Source organism: Schistocerca gregaria, chromosome 4, assembly GCF_023897955.1.
Source record: "Schistocerca gregaria isolate iqSchGreg1 chromosome 4, iqSchGreg1.2, whole genome shotgun sequence".
Taxonomy (NCBI): Eukaryota; Metazoa; Arthropoda; class Insecta; order Orthoptera; family Acrididae; genus Schistocerca; species Schistocerca gregaria.
In genome coordinates this window covers 569,013,046-569,031,365 of record NC_064923.1, presented here as the reverse complement: position 1 = coordinate 569,031,365, position 18,320 = coordinate 569,013,046, and the positions used below count along the sequence as shown (strand labels likewise).

Genomic DNA, 18,320 nt, shown 5'->3' with positions numbered 1-18,320 from the left:
TGTACGCTGACGGACCGTAGGCGGAACGTCTCGCAATGTGTTTGTTATTCAACGATCATAACTGATTACCACGACTGGCAGTGGAGAAGCTAGAACTAGCTGCTGCATAGAAAGGCCTTGTCATCTATGAATGGGATACTAGCCCGCATCTCGTGGGCGTGCGGTAGCGTTCTCGCTTCCCACGCCCGGGATCCCGGGTTCGATTCCCGGCGGGGTCAGGGATTTTCTCTGCCTCGTGATGGCTGGGTGTTGTGTGATGTCCTTAGGTTAGTTCAGTTTAAGTAGTTCTAAGTTCTAGGGGACTGATGACCATAGATATTAACTCCCACAGTGCTCAGAGCCATTTGAACCATCTGAATGGGATTCTCTGTTGCCTCAGTCATGACGGTTGCACATCAAATGGCTCCAAGCACTATGGGAATACCATCTGAGGCCATCAATCCCCTAGTCAGAACAACTTAAACCTAACTAACCAAAGGACATCACACACATCCATGCCCGAGGCAGGATTGGAACCTGCGACCGTAGCAGCAATGCGGTTTCGGACTGAAGGCCTAGAACCGCTCGGCCACGGTTTCAGACATGAGGTTCCATCTGCAGTTTGCTTTTCTCCTATATATAGAAAAAGGTGGAGATTTTAGAGGGTTCCAGGAGAAAAATAAATTGCGGATGGAAACCCTTGTCCGAAACCGTCATCCGCCGAGGTAACGGAGCATCCCACTCGTAGACGACAAGGCCTTTCTACGCAGAAGTTATCTCCATCTACTCCACTGGTGATCGCGAGAAAAGATTTATTATTTAACTGCTCCCCGTGCTTGCTGTATCGCGCCTAAGATTGTCCTCGCGGCCCCTACGGAAGCGGTACGCACGATGGAGTACTATGTTGCTAGCTTCAAATGGTTCAAATGTCTCTGGGCACCATGGGACTTAACTTATGAGGTCATCAGTCTCCTAGAACTTAGAAGTACTTAAACCTCACTAACCTAAGGACATCACACACATCCATGCCCGATGCAGGATTCGAACCTGCGACCGTAGCGGTCGCTCGGTTCCACACTGCAGTGCCTAGAACCGCACGGCCACCGCAGCCGGCTGTTGCTAGGTTCCTCGTTCAATAGTGATTTTTGAAACTTCGCTACCTTTCTTGGGGTATTTGGTGTTCATCTCTAGGCGACTAGAGTGGCTGGACAAATATATGGAAATACAGCGATAAAAGCATGCTTGAATATCCTCAATATATCGGGAGTGTTAGTCGTGGTCAAAATAGTGTTCTGTATATTTGCGAGGGCACTCTGGCGAAGTGAAGTAAATTGGAACGTGGAGAAATTGCTGGTATTGCTGTGATAGTTGCTTCCGTGAGCAAGGGATCAAAATGGTTCAAATGGCTTTGAGCAGTATGGGACTTAACTTCTGAGGTCACCATTCCCCTAGAACTTAGAACTACTTAAACCAAACTAACCTAAGGACATCACACACATCCATGCCCGAGGCATGATTCGAACCTGCGACCGTAGTTGTCGCGCGGTTCCCGAGTGTAGCGCATAGAACCGGCCGGCATCAAGGGATCCAAAGTGTTTAGTGTTTCAGAGCGTAACGTATCGAAGATTTATACCGCATACAGGGACAGCGGAAGAGACGCCACCCATTACATCAAATCGCAAACGAAAGTGTGTGGCAAATGATGGTGAAGGATGGTTCTGAAGAGGATTGTGAGAAAAATTAGAGAAGAGCAGATGCAAAAGTCACTGCAGAGCTGAATGTCGCGCCCACGAACCCTGCCAGCACCGATACAACAGGAAGAAAGCTTCACAAGCAGGAAATTGCAGAGAAAGCTCGAATTCCAAAACCAGTCATGAACGATGCAGATGCCTGCGACAGGAAAAAATGATGCCGAAGCCATGAAACCTGGACTATGGAGCAATGAAAGAAAGTCATTTGGTCAGATGAATCTTGTTTATCAATGTTTCCAACTTTTAGCCGAGTTTACGTGCCAAGAGTGAAACCTAGCGAGAGTTCACTTATCACTTAAGCAGCCATGTCGTGGTACTTCGTGGGCCCCACGTCTACGCTGCAAGATCGCACTACTACCAGGGATTATTTGGCCATTTTGGATGATCAAGTTCATTCCGTGGTACAACGTTCATTCTTCAGTGGTGATGCTGTGTTCAAAAACGACACGACCCATCTTCACACAGCTCGCATCCTCCAGGACTGATTTTGTGCTCACGAGGATCAATTGTCGCATCTGCCCTGGCCACTGCTGTCACTTTATCTCAATATCTTCCATCGTTTGTGTCTTCTAAGGAAAGAAGGGTACGCGATGATTATTCACCTCCATTATCGGTAACTGACCTTGGCAATGTTACTCAGCAAGAATAGAATAATATTCCCTTCAATACGAAACAGGCCTGCCATTATCCATTCCGATATGACTTTAAGCTGTTTCGAAAGCCAACTGTTTTCATTCTGCGTATTAGGCATGGTAATGTGCTATGTCTGTGGTGTTTCCATATTTTGTCCACCCGCAATATCAAGTTTTTCAGCAACTCGGCGACACTCTCCCGTGGACCAAACAAACCCGTGGTTATTCTTGCTGGCCACTCTTTAAACGTTCAGTATCCCCTGATAGTTCTATTCGGTACCGATCGGACGAACTTCAGCAATATTCTAGGAAGAGTCGGCTGAATGTTTTAGAAGCACCTTCCACCTACGACTGAGCTGTATTATTATTCCATTTCATACACTGACAAATTGTTGCACTCATGTGTTTATATGAGTTGGCGATTCCAAATGTGACTTACTAATATTGTAGCCATTGCATATTACTTTTCTTCGTTTTATGACATGCAATATTTTTTCTGAACATTTAAAGCATGCTGGCTATCTTACCACTACTTCAAAATCTTACCGAGATCTGCCTGAATATTTGTGCTGATATTTTTTTCAGATTGAAGTTCGTAATAAATATTCTGATCATCTTCCAAAAAATCCTGAGTGGCTATTAATATTATCTGTTAGGTCATTAATACACATAATGAACAACAAAGAACAGCACACATCCCTGGGGCACACCTGAAGTCTACGTCTCTCGATGGCTCTCCCGTTCCCTGAAAAGAAATCCTCAATCAATTCACTAACATCGTTTGATACTACTGTACAGGATGTTCTGAAATTCCCGTTACAAACTTCTATGACTTACAGAGAGGAGTGAGCACATAATATTCTGAACAGGAATCCCTGCGTGGAAACAGCCATCCTACCTCTCTCCCTTGGTTCGAGCCTCATTCACGAATCTGTGAGTCTTAGAGGTGGTATTAAGTGTTGGAGGTGTTATGGATGTAATTGCTGGTCATCCACAACATACCAGACGGTGCTGGTAGCAACATCCATTGCACGATAAATTGCTCTTGTAGTCATTGACGGGTTATCTTCAACGTGATCAGTATGGCCTCTTCCAATCCGGGTGTGCGGTGTCTCCTTGGAGCACAACAGTCATGTCAGCTGACGGTTAAGGTAACCCTTTCTCAAAGTCGTCACAGAATTTTCGCGAAAACAATATGCGCTGGAATCGTACGTTTTGCATAAAGATCTTGATATAGGCGATGACCAGCTCTTCCATTACCGTGAGCTTAGCAATACAGAAGAATCATTTCGGTGTATTCTGCGAACGTGTACTCAGCCGTGTCGCTCTAACATTCACAGAAACGTGAATGAGGCTCGAACCAGATCAGAGAGGTAGGACAGATGTTAAATGACAGTCCATCCGATGTAAGCAACCTCCCCCCCCCCTTTCATCCCCCACCATGACTACCCTGTAGTAGACCTACCAAGCAAAGACGTTTCCCAACGGCTTAGCACGGAAACGGTACGGTTCCACATATGGGTTCATATTCAAGATGTTATGTACACGCTCCCCCCAACAAGTCCTAGAAGTTTCTAACCGGAATCTCCGAACACCCTGTAAGATCGTGTATCCGTAAACAAGTGTTGGTGAGGTAATGAATCAGTGATTTTCGAAAGTCAAGAAATACGCATCTACATCACAGCCTTGGTCGTCTTCTGGGCATTGCGTGCCAATCGCAACAGCAGTGGCCCAGTTTGTCTGTGGACAGGTTACACAAGCCGCAGTGAACTCTACAGAGCCTCCGAATGGGGTGGCTAAGACAGCGGTAAGACACACGACTCGTATTCGGGAGGAGGCTGTTACAATACCCATCCGACCTTCCGGAATTGCGTTTTCCGTGATTTCCCTAATAATATCTGGACGGTTCCTTTGAAGAGCCATGATCTCCTTTGAAGAGGTCTGGCAGATTTTCTTTCTCATGCTTCTCCAGCCCATCGTCTAATGACCTCCTGGGCCAACAGGACATTAAACTCCTGTCTTCCTTTGAGGTTACGTGTTCCGTAGTTCATTTGAATTTTTTTATTATTATTATTTCGGAATAAGGTGGAACGAGTCAGTTTACCTTATGTATACCTAGTTAGTCCCAATGTATGGCTTCAAGCTGATTATTTAGTTACTAAATGGCACACTGACTTAAATTTGACTTTAATTAACTTATGATTTCTTAGTCCTACTCACGTAAGTACATTTAAAACTAGGTTTATCACAGACTATCAGCTTTTAATTAAAAATTCGTGTACGTAACAGAAAAAAGTTATGCAAAAGAAATGATTTTGGGCTAGATTTTAAATTTGCTTTTCTATCTGTCAGTCATTTACCGTTATTGGGCAAATCATTAAATATTTTGTTGACTGGTTTGGACTCCTTTCTGAGTCATATAATAATGATCGATAAAGCTCACTTTTTCCTTTAGTGTTGATGGTATGGACATCTATATTCATCACAAGTTGTGATGGATTACAACTTTCGCGGGCAAGTGCTCTACCAACTGAGCTACACAAGCACGACTCACGCCCCGTCCTCACAGCTTTACTTCTGCCAGTACATCGTCTCCTACTTCCCAGACTTTACAGAAGCAGGAGAGCTTCTGTAAAGTTTGAAAAGGAGGAGACGAGGTACTGGCAGAAGTAAAGGTGTGAGGACGGGGCGTGAGTCGCGCTTGTGTAGCTCAGTTGGTAGAGCACTTGCATGCGAAAGGTAAAAGGTCCCGAGTTCGAGTCTCGGACCGACACACAGTTTTAATCTGCCAGGAAGCTTCGGTTCAATGTTTGTTCTAATTACTGGGACGTGTTGGTATTGTAAAGATTTTGAGGCCAAAGTAGCCTTTTATTGGTTTCTGTAAAGTATTCTTATTAGTGACTTGATCCAATTACTGGTGGCCACCTTCGCTCAAATAATTTTGATGTTAATTTGTATTCTTAAATTTTGGGATTTAACAAAAAAACTTGATGTTAAGTTGTTGCTTTAATCAGTGGCGCTTTAAATATTGATTTGGCTATTACCCTATCAGAAATTTTATCGGCACCTGTTTAATATTTATAGTATTTGATGTACGGCAGACAGTCTTATAATAATTTACATTTGCTTAACTGAACAAATAAATGCGCTCAGTCTACCGGTGTGTGCTACATGTAAATTGTTGGTGTTAAATAAAACTGTGAAATTTTTATTAAGAGTGGGCTTACTCGCTTACCGCTCCCTTGGATCCCCGCATCCTATGCCATTTGAAAAACAACATCCCCTTGCTACAAAATATTTCGATTTAATTTCCCTGAGCATTATAGTTACATTTTCGTATTGGATGCATCAACCGGTTTCTGAATTTGTTCCATTTCTGCTTTTATGCCTATCTGATAAGGACTCCAAACGCTGAAGCAATACTCTGAAACTGGTTGTACTAACGGCTTGTACGAGATTTTCCTTACAGATGTACAGCGCTTTTCCAGGACCATTCCATCAACTCTAAGTGCGCGATTTTGTGTTGGACAGTCTGTATGTAGTGTTGAAGAGCGCCTTATCGAACACTGGAGGTGTTTCCGTCTGCGATATCCTGAGAAATCAGCGATAGCTGAACTTGGTCTGGAACACGAACACCAAATTACTTTCGACGAGACATACATTATTAAACAGAGTAGTGGTTACTGAGATAACATTATGAAAGAGATCGAGATAAAAAAAAGTCTGACAGCAACCTCAATAAAGGTGGCAGTCTGCAGCTAAGTACAGCTTCGAACATGGCCATCGCAGGGCTGAAGCGATCGCGCGACAAAAAACTTACCTGGACTAGGCACCAGTGACGTCAGCAGCGGTAGCCCTGCTGTATAAACATGGCAGCAACAGTCACACGTGTCACCACTTGACAACGGCCGAAGAGCGCTCGGCTGAATATTTAACCACTTGAAATGGCTGCAAGCCTGAGAAAATTTTATCAAATCAAATCTTTCATTCGCCTTTCCTACTAAAGATTTCATGTCTTCTTCCCACTTCGCATCACTACTATTATTCCAGAATAATTATACAATGTGGCGTGCTCCTATTGTTCAGCTCTAATTTCTTAACTTAATACTACTCTGTTCTTTCTTTATTTACGCTTTTAAAGACCTGACGTTCATTACATTCAAATAAATATTTGTCCATCACTCCCTGCAGTTCCTTACAATCGTCCAAGAACTTTCTTGTAGAAAACATCAACTAACGCTCTGATAATGTTGTTGATCCTATCTGATACCTCGTTCACGTACCGTATGTTGAACATTAGAAACCCTAACATGCTTCCTGAAGCCACATTCGAGGTTGTATTGAGCGCTAGCCGTCAAATATAACGTACCGAATTCTATTGGCCAAATAATCATTACCGGGCTTGTCTTATATCTCTGAAGATACTCAGTAAGGCCATATCTTTTTAGGATACTTCGTGTACAGTGTGAAAAGTATTTTGGAAATTTACGAAGATGGGATGTAACTGCCGTCCTGCATCTACCATTTGCAAGATAAAGCAATCGATCTTTGGAGAAGCTGTTTCCCTCAAGGAATATCTTAATATTTGAGCTCAAAATACTCTTTATGATCCTGCAATAGACGGACTCAATAGATACTAGTCTCAAGACTAGGTGCTTACACAACTGATTTACTTCATCCCTTTGAGAACGATACAGTTACAGAGCTGTGCGATACTACACAACCTCTTATTTGGCTGACTGGCTGACAGTGGCGTGCTGTATCTCTGCAAAAGCTGTGGAGTTACTGGCACAGCACCTCAGAACTCAGTATATGTTGCCACAGTATAAGTTGACTCTGGCTTAGAGGCTCTCAGGGCTGTCGTTGAACTGTGCTTGCACTGCACAGCTTAAGACCACCACATGTACACTCACATCTGTACATCTGTACCCAGTCGCACAACGGATACACCTAACACTCTGCATTCCACATGTGCAAAAACGCCAGCAGAACTAATAAATACGCCAAGATCGCCAGAGTGTTTCCACCCCAGCATAAACGAAGTTAAGTGAGAATTTATTACAACGGTTGCGCCCCACAACAACACATCATTGAGTTTATTTAAGGAAACTGTTTTCTTTAAGGAAGTAGTATTAATATCTTAAGTTAATTATTCACATTAAAATGGACAGACCAAGAATTGTTTCTGGACAGGAAGAACAGACGAACCATTAAATTGAGACCTATCTGCCAGCTTACAGGGGTCAATACTGTGTTGGACATTCGTCACGATCGACAATCGACCAGAACCAAACAACTTCTGCGAGAGATATCGATATATAACTGGCTCATACTGCGGACGTTTTCGTCAGCCAGTCAGGGGCCGGTACCTGCTGCCACGCCGCTTTACCTTTAAGTGTCATTTCGTAACGGCGACTTTGAGAAAGCAATTAATCTTCCCATATGATTTAGTGGGAGACAACCCTTTTTGCCTGTATGTCTTGAATTCGGGAATTATTTTTTATAGTAAACAGGACATGCAGAATTTAAATGCGTGGTTGTAATTCGTTGACTCGGTGTTTGAACAGAAATCAGTATGTTTTTCTTTTTAGGCACGCAAGTCTGGTTGGACCGTTTCTTCGTGTCCACCCCATGCCCGTATAGTCACCGGTTTTTAGCCAGGCGCCGCCATGTTGGCGGAATCCGACATGTCGCATTCCACCCACCATTTTACAAACAGCTGTTGCGTCTCTCCAAGCCCCCGCCTAGCCTAGCCCGCCACTTTCCACCCCAGAATCCGTCCTCACGTCATTTTATATATCGCACCTACCGCACCTGACAATAAACTTGCTTTCTCATGTACTTGTCCATTTAATTATGACATTTACATACAATGATGAGCTAAAAGATGACCACGTCCTTAAGAGCATGTTGGACCATATATGTAACTCAGTACAGAATCGACTGTGTGTGGCGTGACCTCTACAAGTGCATGGTCGGTTTCCAGAGCTGTTTAACACCAGATGTCTCTGCATGGGGCAGTATCTGGCGTCTAACACAACAGTGCGAGTTCACCATCAATCTCAAATCACTGTAGCACAATGCTGTCTTGCGATAGGGACAGTTAACCTGCTGAAAGATGTCATCACCTTGGGGAAGACATCAAGGCGATCCACAATAATGCCCCCACACAGATCCTCTATGACCTGTTCCTTTTCCCCATCTGCTCCTATTCCTCGAACATATCCGCATACTCTACACCTCCCGCCACCTTGATCACCTAATCCCCTGGTTGCTCCTCTCCTCTCTAACCCCCGCCCTCTGCCGCACCTTCACTGTTGTGTTCCCCCTACCCTCCATCTCTTCGCCCTTGATCTCCTTTCCCAAGGTGGCTTCCGTCAAATCCCGCTCCCAGATGCCCTCTCTCCCTCCATTTATCCCTCCTATCAACTCTGATCCTCACCTCCCCCTCCTTTCTTCTGTCATTTCCCTGGGCTCCCTCTTCCCCCTCCCTCCCATCTTGTTTCTTCCTCACCTACCCTCTCTCTGCCTCCCTTCCCCCCCCCCCCCCCCATGTCGTTTTGCATTCCCCTCCTCTGCCTTTCCCCACTCCCTCTCGTGTTTGTCCAGCCCCCCCCCCCCCCCTTCTGAGTCTTCGTCCTCCGTCGTTTTTCCTCTCTTTTCCCCTTTTCTTTCCCATCATCTGTCCAGATTCCCCCCATCTGCCCTTGGCTGTGGTGTGTCATATTTATGCTAACTTTTTAGTGCAGTGTTCAAGGGAGTGTTCAACGTTGTGCGTCTTTTCCATAGTGTTGCGAACAGAAATCATGCTGTCGCTGGGAGTGTTTTTTTATATCTATTGCGAACAGAAACCAAACTCTCTGTTTATAATTTTACCTATCTGCTTCCTGTGTATTTTATTGGCTTCGCCAACCCTTTGTTTTATGTTTTAAGGTTCCACAATGTTCCGCCATTTTACCATTTAAGTCACCGATTTTATCGCCTGCTTTCATTTTTTTATCTTCATTTTTTTAAAAAAATTCTGTAGGATAAAGAGCGGCATACTAAGCTGCTGCCAGCCCGCCCCCTTCAGGGGGAATCGAATCTCACTAAAGGAAAAAAAAAACACAATAATGTTCACATAGTAAATACTTGTTATGGTATCTTCCATTATTAGCACTGGTCCCATGGAAGCCCAGACGAATGTCCCCCATAGCATAAAACTGCCCCCATCAGATTGTGTGCTGTAGTGCAACCGTTCACTTCGAGTATTTGGACATGACAATCGGCCTGGTGTAAGAAACGTGATTCATCCCACTGTAACTCGATTCTGGTCTTGTGACACATGCCGGCCGCTGTGGTCAAGCGGTTCTAGGCGCTTCAGTCCGGAACTGCGCGACTGTTATGGTCCCAGGTTCGAATCCTGCCTTGGGCACGGATGTGTGAATGTCCTTAGGTTAGTTATGTTTAAGTAGTTCTAAGTTCTACGGGACTGATGGCCTCATATGTTAACTCCCACAGTGCTCAGAGCCATTTGAGCTATTTAGCCTTGTGACACGTACAGTTAACCTGCTGAAAGATGCCATCGTCATCAGGGAAGACAATAAGCATGAAAGAATGCAGGTAACCCACAATAATGTTCACACAGTCTATAATTGTTATGGTACCTTCGATTACTACCACAACTCCCATGTAAACCCAGATGAACGACTTCCACAGCATAAAACTGCCTCCATCGGTCTGCGTCTGTGGTGTGGTGCGTGTTTCGAGCAATCATTCGCATTGGTGAAATATATGAACACGACCACTCACATGGCAAAATAAATGTGAATCATCCGACCAGGCGACAGGTTTGCATTGATCCACGATCCAATCTCGGGGATCCTTTGAACACAGCAATTGAAAATGGTGTTGTTGTTGTGTCAACATGAGGATACAAAGAGAGCATCTGCTGCGCGGCCCCATGTTCAAAGAAGCGCAGATCCCCCACCATCCTACTTTACAGATCGTCCAATCTTTCGGCCTTCACGTTCTGTGATGAGGACTGGACGTCCAATCCATTGTCGCCTACTCGTGGTTTCACCATCCTTCAACAACTTTTTGGAGATGTTAACGATAGTAGCACAGCAACAGCCGACCAGCTTCGCCATTTCCAAGACGCTCGTTCCCAGGAGTCCAGGCATAACATTCTGTCCTTTATCAGACTAGTGTCAGAGTGATTACCCATTTGTGGCTTGTATCGTCGCTAGAATGATTTTCCATTCGTACCTGCATGACTTATAAATATTACGTACTGCGTCACATATCCACGACGTCACCAGGCAACATTCAGTCTATTGGTGGGCAGTGGCCATATTGTTTTGGTCCATCAGAGTATACAGATTTGAAAAGAAAAGAAACGTTTTTGAAGTTATGGAGTGAATATATACTTTGAAATCTGTATCGGGAGCGAGCTGCAGAGGAAACTGAGGACAAAATCGGAAAATGAATTGAACTTCGGAGAGAAAAATAAACATTTTAAGTTTGCCAAAGGTATTGCAAATCTGTCATCGCCGGCAAAAGAACTTGCAAGATAAGTTGAATGGAATGCAACATGTAGTGCATAAGAAGAAGATAAATGGAAGTAAAGGAAACGTAATGTGTAGTCGAATTAAATCAGGCGTTTCTGAGGGATTCAGATTACGACGTGAAAGAATGAATGTTGGAGATGAGTCTTGGCAAAGGCAGTAAGGAGCACAGAAGCAAAGAGGAACTAAAATGCAGACTGACAACACCAAGAAAAGCTTTTCTGAAATATTTCAATTTGTTAGCTCTGACTATAAATATTAGTGTTACGAAGTCCTATCCGAAAGAATGTATATGTCTTGACTATAGCCATGCATGGAAGTGGAAGATGAACAATAAACAATTCAGACAAGAAGCTTTTTTACAGTGGTAAAGCCGACAACTAATGAGGAAGTAGAGAACTGGAAAGAATAGCTGGTACAATTCATCTATAACATGGGATCTGCTGATAGAACACATCTCGAGGCAGCAAAGAATCTTTAATTTCGTAATGGAGGGAAGTGCCGGGGATAAAAATTGTAGAACATGAGTATAATAAGCAGATTCAGATGGATGTTTGTTGCAACAGTTACGCAGATCTGAAGAAGTTTGTACAGGACAGACAAGCGTGGAGAACTGCTCCAGAATTGTGTCGGTCGCGGTGGCCGAGCGGTTCTAGGCGCTTCAGTCCGGAACCGCGCGACTGCTACGGTCGCAGGTTCGAATCCTACCTCGGGCATAGATGTGTGTGATGTCCTAAGGTTAGTAAGGTTTAAGTAGTTCTAAGTTCTAGGGGACTGAGGACCTCAGATGTTAAGTCCCATAGTGCTCAGAGCCATTTGAACCATTTGTTCCAGAATGGACTTCGAACGACAACAACAACAATAACGTAACAACGACATAAAAAACACCGACAGTCACAATCTGACTCTTCGGATAAGTGCTATCAGTGTAACATAAAGTACCAACACTGCTTTAGTTTTATTTTTGCCATTGCGAGATATTTGGTTACTTTGACATAGGCTTATTTCACTCTCAGTTGGGGTCAGATCGCAACTGTGATTGCTACACGACCGTTCGTTGATGACAGCTAAATCTGATACACTAACAGCGTTTTCGAAATGACATGTAAACAAAGCTGTTGATGTTGAAAATTTCATGCAGTTTGTGAATACTCCTGTATGACTGACTAATTGAGGACAAATCGTCACTTATCGTTTTCCCGTTAGTTTGCTGAACAACACGATGAACGTGTTCAGTACTGCCGTCAGTGTTGGAAACTTACGTGCAGAGACCACAATGAAATATCGATATTTTATGTAAAAAATTATAGACATGACACATCCACGTTATTTTGTCTACATACGAACAACATGGATACATTTCCTCTAGATATCAGTCTATTAGAATTCTTTCTTCTACATATTTTTGCATGCTGTAAATAAACACCTAAACACGCTCTCACCGACTGTAATTATAACGAAGATTCATTACATATTTCTGGTTTAACATTGCCTGTAAGATTCGAGCCTGCATGGCGTTAAGGTAGTGAAGATCCCTTTAGCACAACTGGAGTGTGGAAAACGAGAATTACCAGAGCTAACATGCCGAACTCGTATGACAGTTCCACTAGTTTTTTCGTTTTTTTTCCAGTTTGTAAATGTAGACATGAGGTGTCAGTCCGGGTGCGTAGCATATGGAGGGCGGGGACTTACCCAGCATCTGCTCGGCGGTGAAGGCGCGCACGTCGACGGCGCACGCCCAGAGGCTGCAGCAGGCCAGAACCCAGCTGAGGCGCATATTGGGCCGTGTGAGCCGCGTCTCTAGTGGCGTCCTCTGCTCTCCTGCCCTGTGTTGTCGCGTCGTATCCTAGGCCTTAAGCGGAGGGTGGCAGGTGGGCTCTAGCGTTTAGCGCGTGCCCGGCATCGCGACTACAGTACAGCGGACACTGGCCGAGTCTCCCACGTTGTGTACTCGCGGCTGTCACTGTGGGCCGCGCTCAGCTGTGACGTGGCGAGGCGGAAGGCGCGCGGTGTGTGGCGCGTGGGGCGGTCAGAGCCGGACTGCCCGGCCGGCTGCCTGCCGCCGCTGCCGCCGCTGCCGCCGGAGCGTCACACCCCCACCCCCACCCACCGCCCCCGCAAAGCACGGCCGCGCCCGGAGCATCGATCGCCGCGACGCCAGTGCCGCTGCCTGCCGCTAGAGGCGCCGCTGTCGGGAGGCGCCTCGCCCATTCATGAAAATCTCCGACGCCCGTTCTCACTACCTCTCTAGTGCGGGGGATGGGGTGGGAGCGGGACGGACGTTGTGAAGAAAACGGTTCACACAGATCTACTTTGCGTAACTGAGAACGTGAATTTCGATTATTTAAATCCAAAAGTACCCGTTTTACTTCCAAACTTAACGAAAATAACCGTATCAGAGTTTGGCAACAAACATCAAAAGAACATATACACGAAAATTCCCGCAAATTAATTCGTGAATTATCAAGGAATCGACTATAATTTTGTTCAGTTATAATTCAAAAAACGAAATAGACTCAGAATGAGAACCTCGTAATATGACTTATTATTGAATGTAAACGAAGTTTACGTCGTTGACAGCTGTCAAAATCAAACGTTACCCCCATAGTGTAGCCGGACGGAGTGGCCGTGCAGTTCTAGGCGCTTCAGTCCGGAATCACGGGACTGCTACGGTCGCAGGTTCGAATTCTGCCTTGGCTATGGATGTGTGTGATGTCCTTAGGTAAGTTAGGTTTAACTAGTTCTAAGTTCTAGGGACTAATGACCTCAGAAGTTGAGTCCAATAGTGCTCAGAGCCATTTTAACCGAACCCGATAGTGTGCCTCCCACCAATAGCGACCGAGCAGCGTTGCTATGATTTGTCGGCGCCCGGAATCTAATGGCGGATGCCACAACTTACGTGCGACAACACACTAGGACAAACACGCGAATGTACTCGATCAAAACTCTACACACATATACGGAAACACACTTTCCAAAAGAAAACGCAAAACCGCATGGAGTAACATCTACATTAAGATAAAGAAGAAAGGTAGAGGTAGAAAATAGTAGTAACTATTGTTTATTGTGTCAACTGTGTCAACACAGAACTGTAGCACAATTAACTGAAATTACATTTATATCTAAAGGAAGCATGTACGAAGAAAATTGTGTCACAAAAGAACAAAAAATACTACACGAAATTGTTTGAGTCCTTACAGGTCTATTTGTAGACGATGCATCGGGACGCTTGTTGGTGCTAGCGACTCTAAGAAAGTAGGTGCTAGGGACTCTTGCAAAGTAGGTTAGAAATCAGATTAATAATGTTGCTCACGCAGCACATGTTCGCTTTATCGGGCAACAACAAAGTTATTGACTGTGTATGGTATCGTCAGAATGGAAATAATGAAGTTACTGTAAAAAAGTCATTAATTTTGGCAATTATCTTGAATGGATTCCTACGTAGATTTCGTCGAAGTTGCTATGGCTCATCTTGTTGATTCTAGGGTGATTCCACTTTGACTGCTAGAAGGTCCAAAACCGTATTTTAGCAATATTTGAAGATCTAACAAATGCGTTTTTCAGGAAATTCTTAATGATCAAACAATCCCAGTTCAGAACAATGGTAAGGGAGAAATAATTTTTGATTTGGTATTCACGATCCACATTTTTATTAAACTTCTTGTAAATTCACGTATACTTTATTTTTAATTGTCACATTATGAAGAAAACAGTTTTGTATCAATCTTCATATATTTAATTTCCACTTTAACCAAACACAAGACTGGACAGTTCTTTTAAAAAGCGAAATAACAACTTAACTTCTGCAAAGTGAAACAAAGACTGCTCTGTGCGCATTCGCGCCAAAACGGGTACGAGTTAGTCAAAGATTATGACAGTCTCACAGAAAGGAATACACACAAGAACCATATCACTGTAATATGTCGATAAATCGGAGTACCTATCCATTAATAAAACCAAGTGTGAATATTGTAAAAAAAAATATCTCTGTTACTTCGCAGAAAAGTAGTACGATATTACTGGTATCGAGTACTGGGGTTGGATGCCGTAATGGTCACGTAAATAAAGAACCATTACATGACGTAATGATGATGACTTCATTAGTCATGAAACTGCTATGTCTAAATCTTCTTGATTGGTGCAGGCTCCACCATGCAATATTGTTATCCTTCTCTCCGTTTCTGTGGCAACAGGCTGGTCGGAAGTAATTGTTGTTGTGCAGATCTAGTTTTGCATATGCGAGATTACAACGTTCGATATACACATGTTTCTGCTTTAAGCGTTTCGTGTACAGTTTTTGAAACACCCGCTGGTCGCGATATTACAGTCCGTACACTTGTAGCAATCACGATCGCGAATTTACATTTCTGGCGAAACCAGTGTCACTCGTAACTCAGATTGGAAGTCTCCACGGTGACAGGTCATGCTCCAGCGCGAGCGGCAGCCTATTAAGGAGCACACAAGGTAGCAACTCGGATGTATATTTATTGTGCAGTTCGTTTAGCTGTAAAGAGTTCAGTTCTCACAAAGACTATCACAGTCTATTTGCGCACTGTCGCTGCTGTTTGTAGTACTCTATGAAACTCACTGCACTCAAGCAGTCTAACATATGGTTGCAGAACATCCACGCTGAAATTTAGTTTACGTCATGACCGAAATATGAGAAAGCGGCGATAACTTTTAGCGTGATCACGTCCAGCACTATTATACAACATAAACCGCACACACGCCACGACACTGCGCACCTTCCCACTGACTTCACTGTGCGAGTGCCACTATCGATATCCTCTCGCATCACAGTTCACACAACAGTACTGCATACTGCATTTGGTTTTAGGCAGGCATTACATACATGCATTACAAAGAAAAATGAAACATGTATTTGCAGTTTCTGCGTACTCAGTTAAAAGGACAATCATGTAGCAACATCAATGAAACAAAAATGGTAAAATTTCATATTACATAACAAAATATCAATAATATTCTAGAGTATCAAAGACATACGTACAGAGAAAAAGGAAACAAAAGAAAAGAAATAATAACAGGAAAAACAACACTACTGGCCATTAAAATTGCTACACCAAGAAGAAGTGCAGATGATAAACGGATATTCATTGGACAAATATATTATACTAGAACTGACATGTGATTACATTTTCACGCATTTTGGGTGCTTAGATCCTGAGAAATCAGTACCCAGAACGACCACCTCTGGCCGTAACAACGGCCTTGATACGCCTGGGCATTGAGTCAAACCGAGCTTGGATGGCGTGTACAGGTACAGCTGCCCATGCAGCTTCAACACGATACCACAGTTCATCAAGAGTAGTGACTGGAGTATTGTGACGAGCCAGTTGCTCGGCCACCATTGACCAGACGTTTTCAATTGGTGACAGATCTGGAGAATGCGCTGGCCAGGGCAGCAGTCGAACATTTTCCATATACAGAAAGGCCCGTACAGGACCTGCAACATGCGGTCGTGCACGATCCTGCTGAAATGTAGGATTTCGCAGCGATCGAATGAAGGGTAGAGCCACGGGTCGTAACACATCTGAAATGTAACGTTCACTGTTCAAAGTGCCGTCAATGCGAACAAGTGGTGACTGAGACATGTAATCAATGGCACCCCACACCATCACGCCGGGTGATACGCCAGTATGGCGATGACGAATACACGCTTCCAATCTGCGTTCACCGCGATGTCGCCAAACACGGATGCGACCATCATGATACTGTAAACAGAACCTGGATTCATCTGAAAAAATGACGTTTTGCCATTCGTGCACCCAGGTTCGTCGTTGAGTACACCATCGCAGCCGCTCCTATCTGTGATGCAGCGTCAAGGGTAACCCCAGCCATGGTCTCCGAGCTGATAGTCCATGTTGATGCAAACGTCGTCGAACTGTTCGTGCAGCTGGTTGTCTTGCAAACGTCCCCATCTGTTGACTCAGTGATCGAGACGTCGCTGCACTATCCGTTACAACCATGCGGATAAGATGCCTGTCATCTCGACCGCTAGTGATACGAGGCCGTTGGGATCCAGCACGGTGTTCCGTATTACCCTCCTGAACCCACCGATTCCACATTCTGCTAACAGTCATTGGATCTCGAGCAACGCGGGCAGCAATGTCGCGATACGACAAACCGCAATCGCGATAGGCTACAATCCGACCTTTATCGAAGTCGGAAACGTGATGGTACGCATTTCTCCTCCTTACACCAGGCATCACAATAACGTTCACCATGTAACGCCAGTCAGTTGCTGTTTGTGTACGAGAAATCGGTTGGAAACTTTCCTCATGTCAGCACGTTGCAGGTGTCGCCACCGGCGCCAACCTTGTGTGAATGCTCTGAAAAGCTAATCATTTTCATATCACAGCATCTTTTTCCTGCCGGTTAAATTTCGCGACTGTAGCACGTCATCTTCGTGGTGTAGCAATTTTAATGGACACTAGTGTATCTCTGAATATTAGCAATGTCTTCACAAGCTCTTCCGACATCACCTACCACCTTCCCTTTTCTTCAAATGTCTACGCAACCCTTGAACGAGTGAGATATTCTTTGACTTCCGAAAAGCATTTGACTCAGCATCACAGCCGTGCTTATTATAGAAAGTACGACTGTATATGGGATCGAGAGAAACATCTGATAGGACTGAAGATTTCTTGCTAGCGAGGACGCAGAGTTAACGGAGAGTCATCGGCAGAAGGAGAAATATATTCAAGCGTCGGAGTCCTTGTTGTTCATGTTGTGTATGAATGAACTGCCAGACAATATTATGAACAACATTAGACTTTTAGCAAGTGGAACAGGCTATTGTTGTTGTTGCTGACGTCGTCTTCAGTCCGAAGACTGCTTTTATGCAGCTCTCCATGGTACTCTATCCTGTGCAAGCCTCTTGATCTGTAAGTAACTGCTGCTGCCTACATCCTTCCGAATTCGCTAACTGTATTCACCTCTTGGTCTCCCTCTGCGACAGCACTGTACAATCTTCTAGCTTACCTGGGCCACATAGGAAGAGGGCGAGTGTTTTTGAGCCGCACACGACCTACTTACCACTAACAATAAATGCTGAGGGGAAAAAAATTTAAAAAGATAGGGACGGTCGAAGGTGTATAGTTATCACATTTAAGTAATTTACAATTTATTGCTTTATGACTCTTTATTCTAGAAAGACAGACATTTTGTATATGAGATTTCAGTACTTTCTTAGCTTTACATAAACGTTATTTTACGGGGTTTCTTATCGACAATATGACAAATGCTCAGTTATTAGGCCGCAGTGGTACTTGCTTTCGGCTGCATGCGGACCGCGGGCCGCGGGTTGGACACCCCTGCTTGTGTACGAGCTTTACCCCCCACCACCCACCCTTCCTTTCAATTCTAAATTTGTGATCCCTTGATTTTTCAAA

General features: G+C 44.3%; 1 protein-coding gene across 2 annotated transcripts in view; it reads right to left on the bottom strand.

Moving 5' to 3' along the window:
- Nucleotides 1-18,320, bottom strand: part of LOC126266867 (neural proliferation differentiation and control protein 1) — a 1,079,198-nt gene that overhangs the window by 877,756 nt on the left and 183,122 nt on the right. Inside the window, exon 1 of one of the 2 annotated variants that reach the window (XM_049971490.1) lies at nucleotides 12,601-12,952. The exons of the other annotated variant lie outside the window; for it this stretch is intronic. Within the exon in view, the coding sequence (XP_049827447.1) occupies nucleotides 12,601-12,685 (85 nt within the window). The 5' untranslated portion in view covers nucleotides 12,686-12,952. Of the gene's footprint in view, nucleotides 1-12,600; nucleotides 12,953-18,320 lie in introns of those variants that run through there. 2 annotated transcript variants of the gene reach the window in all.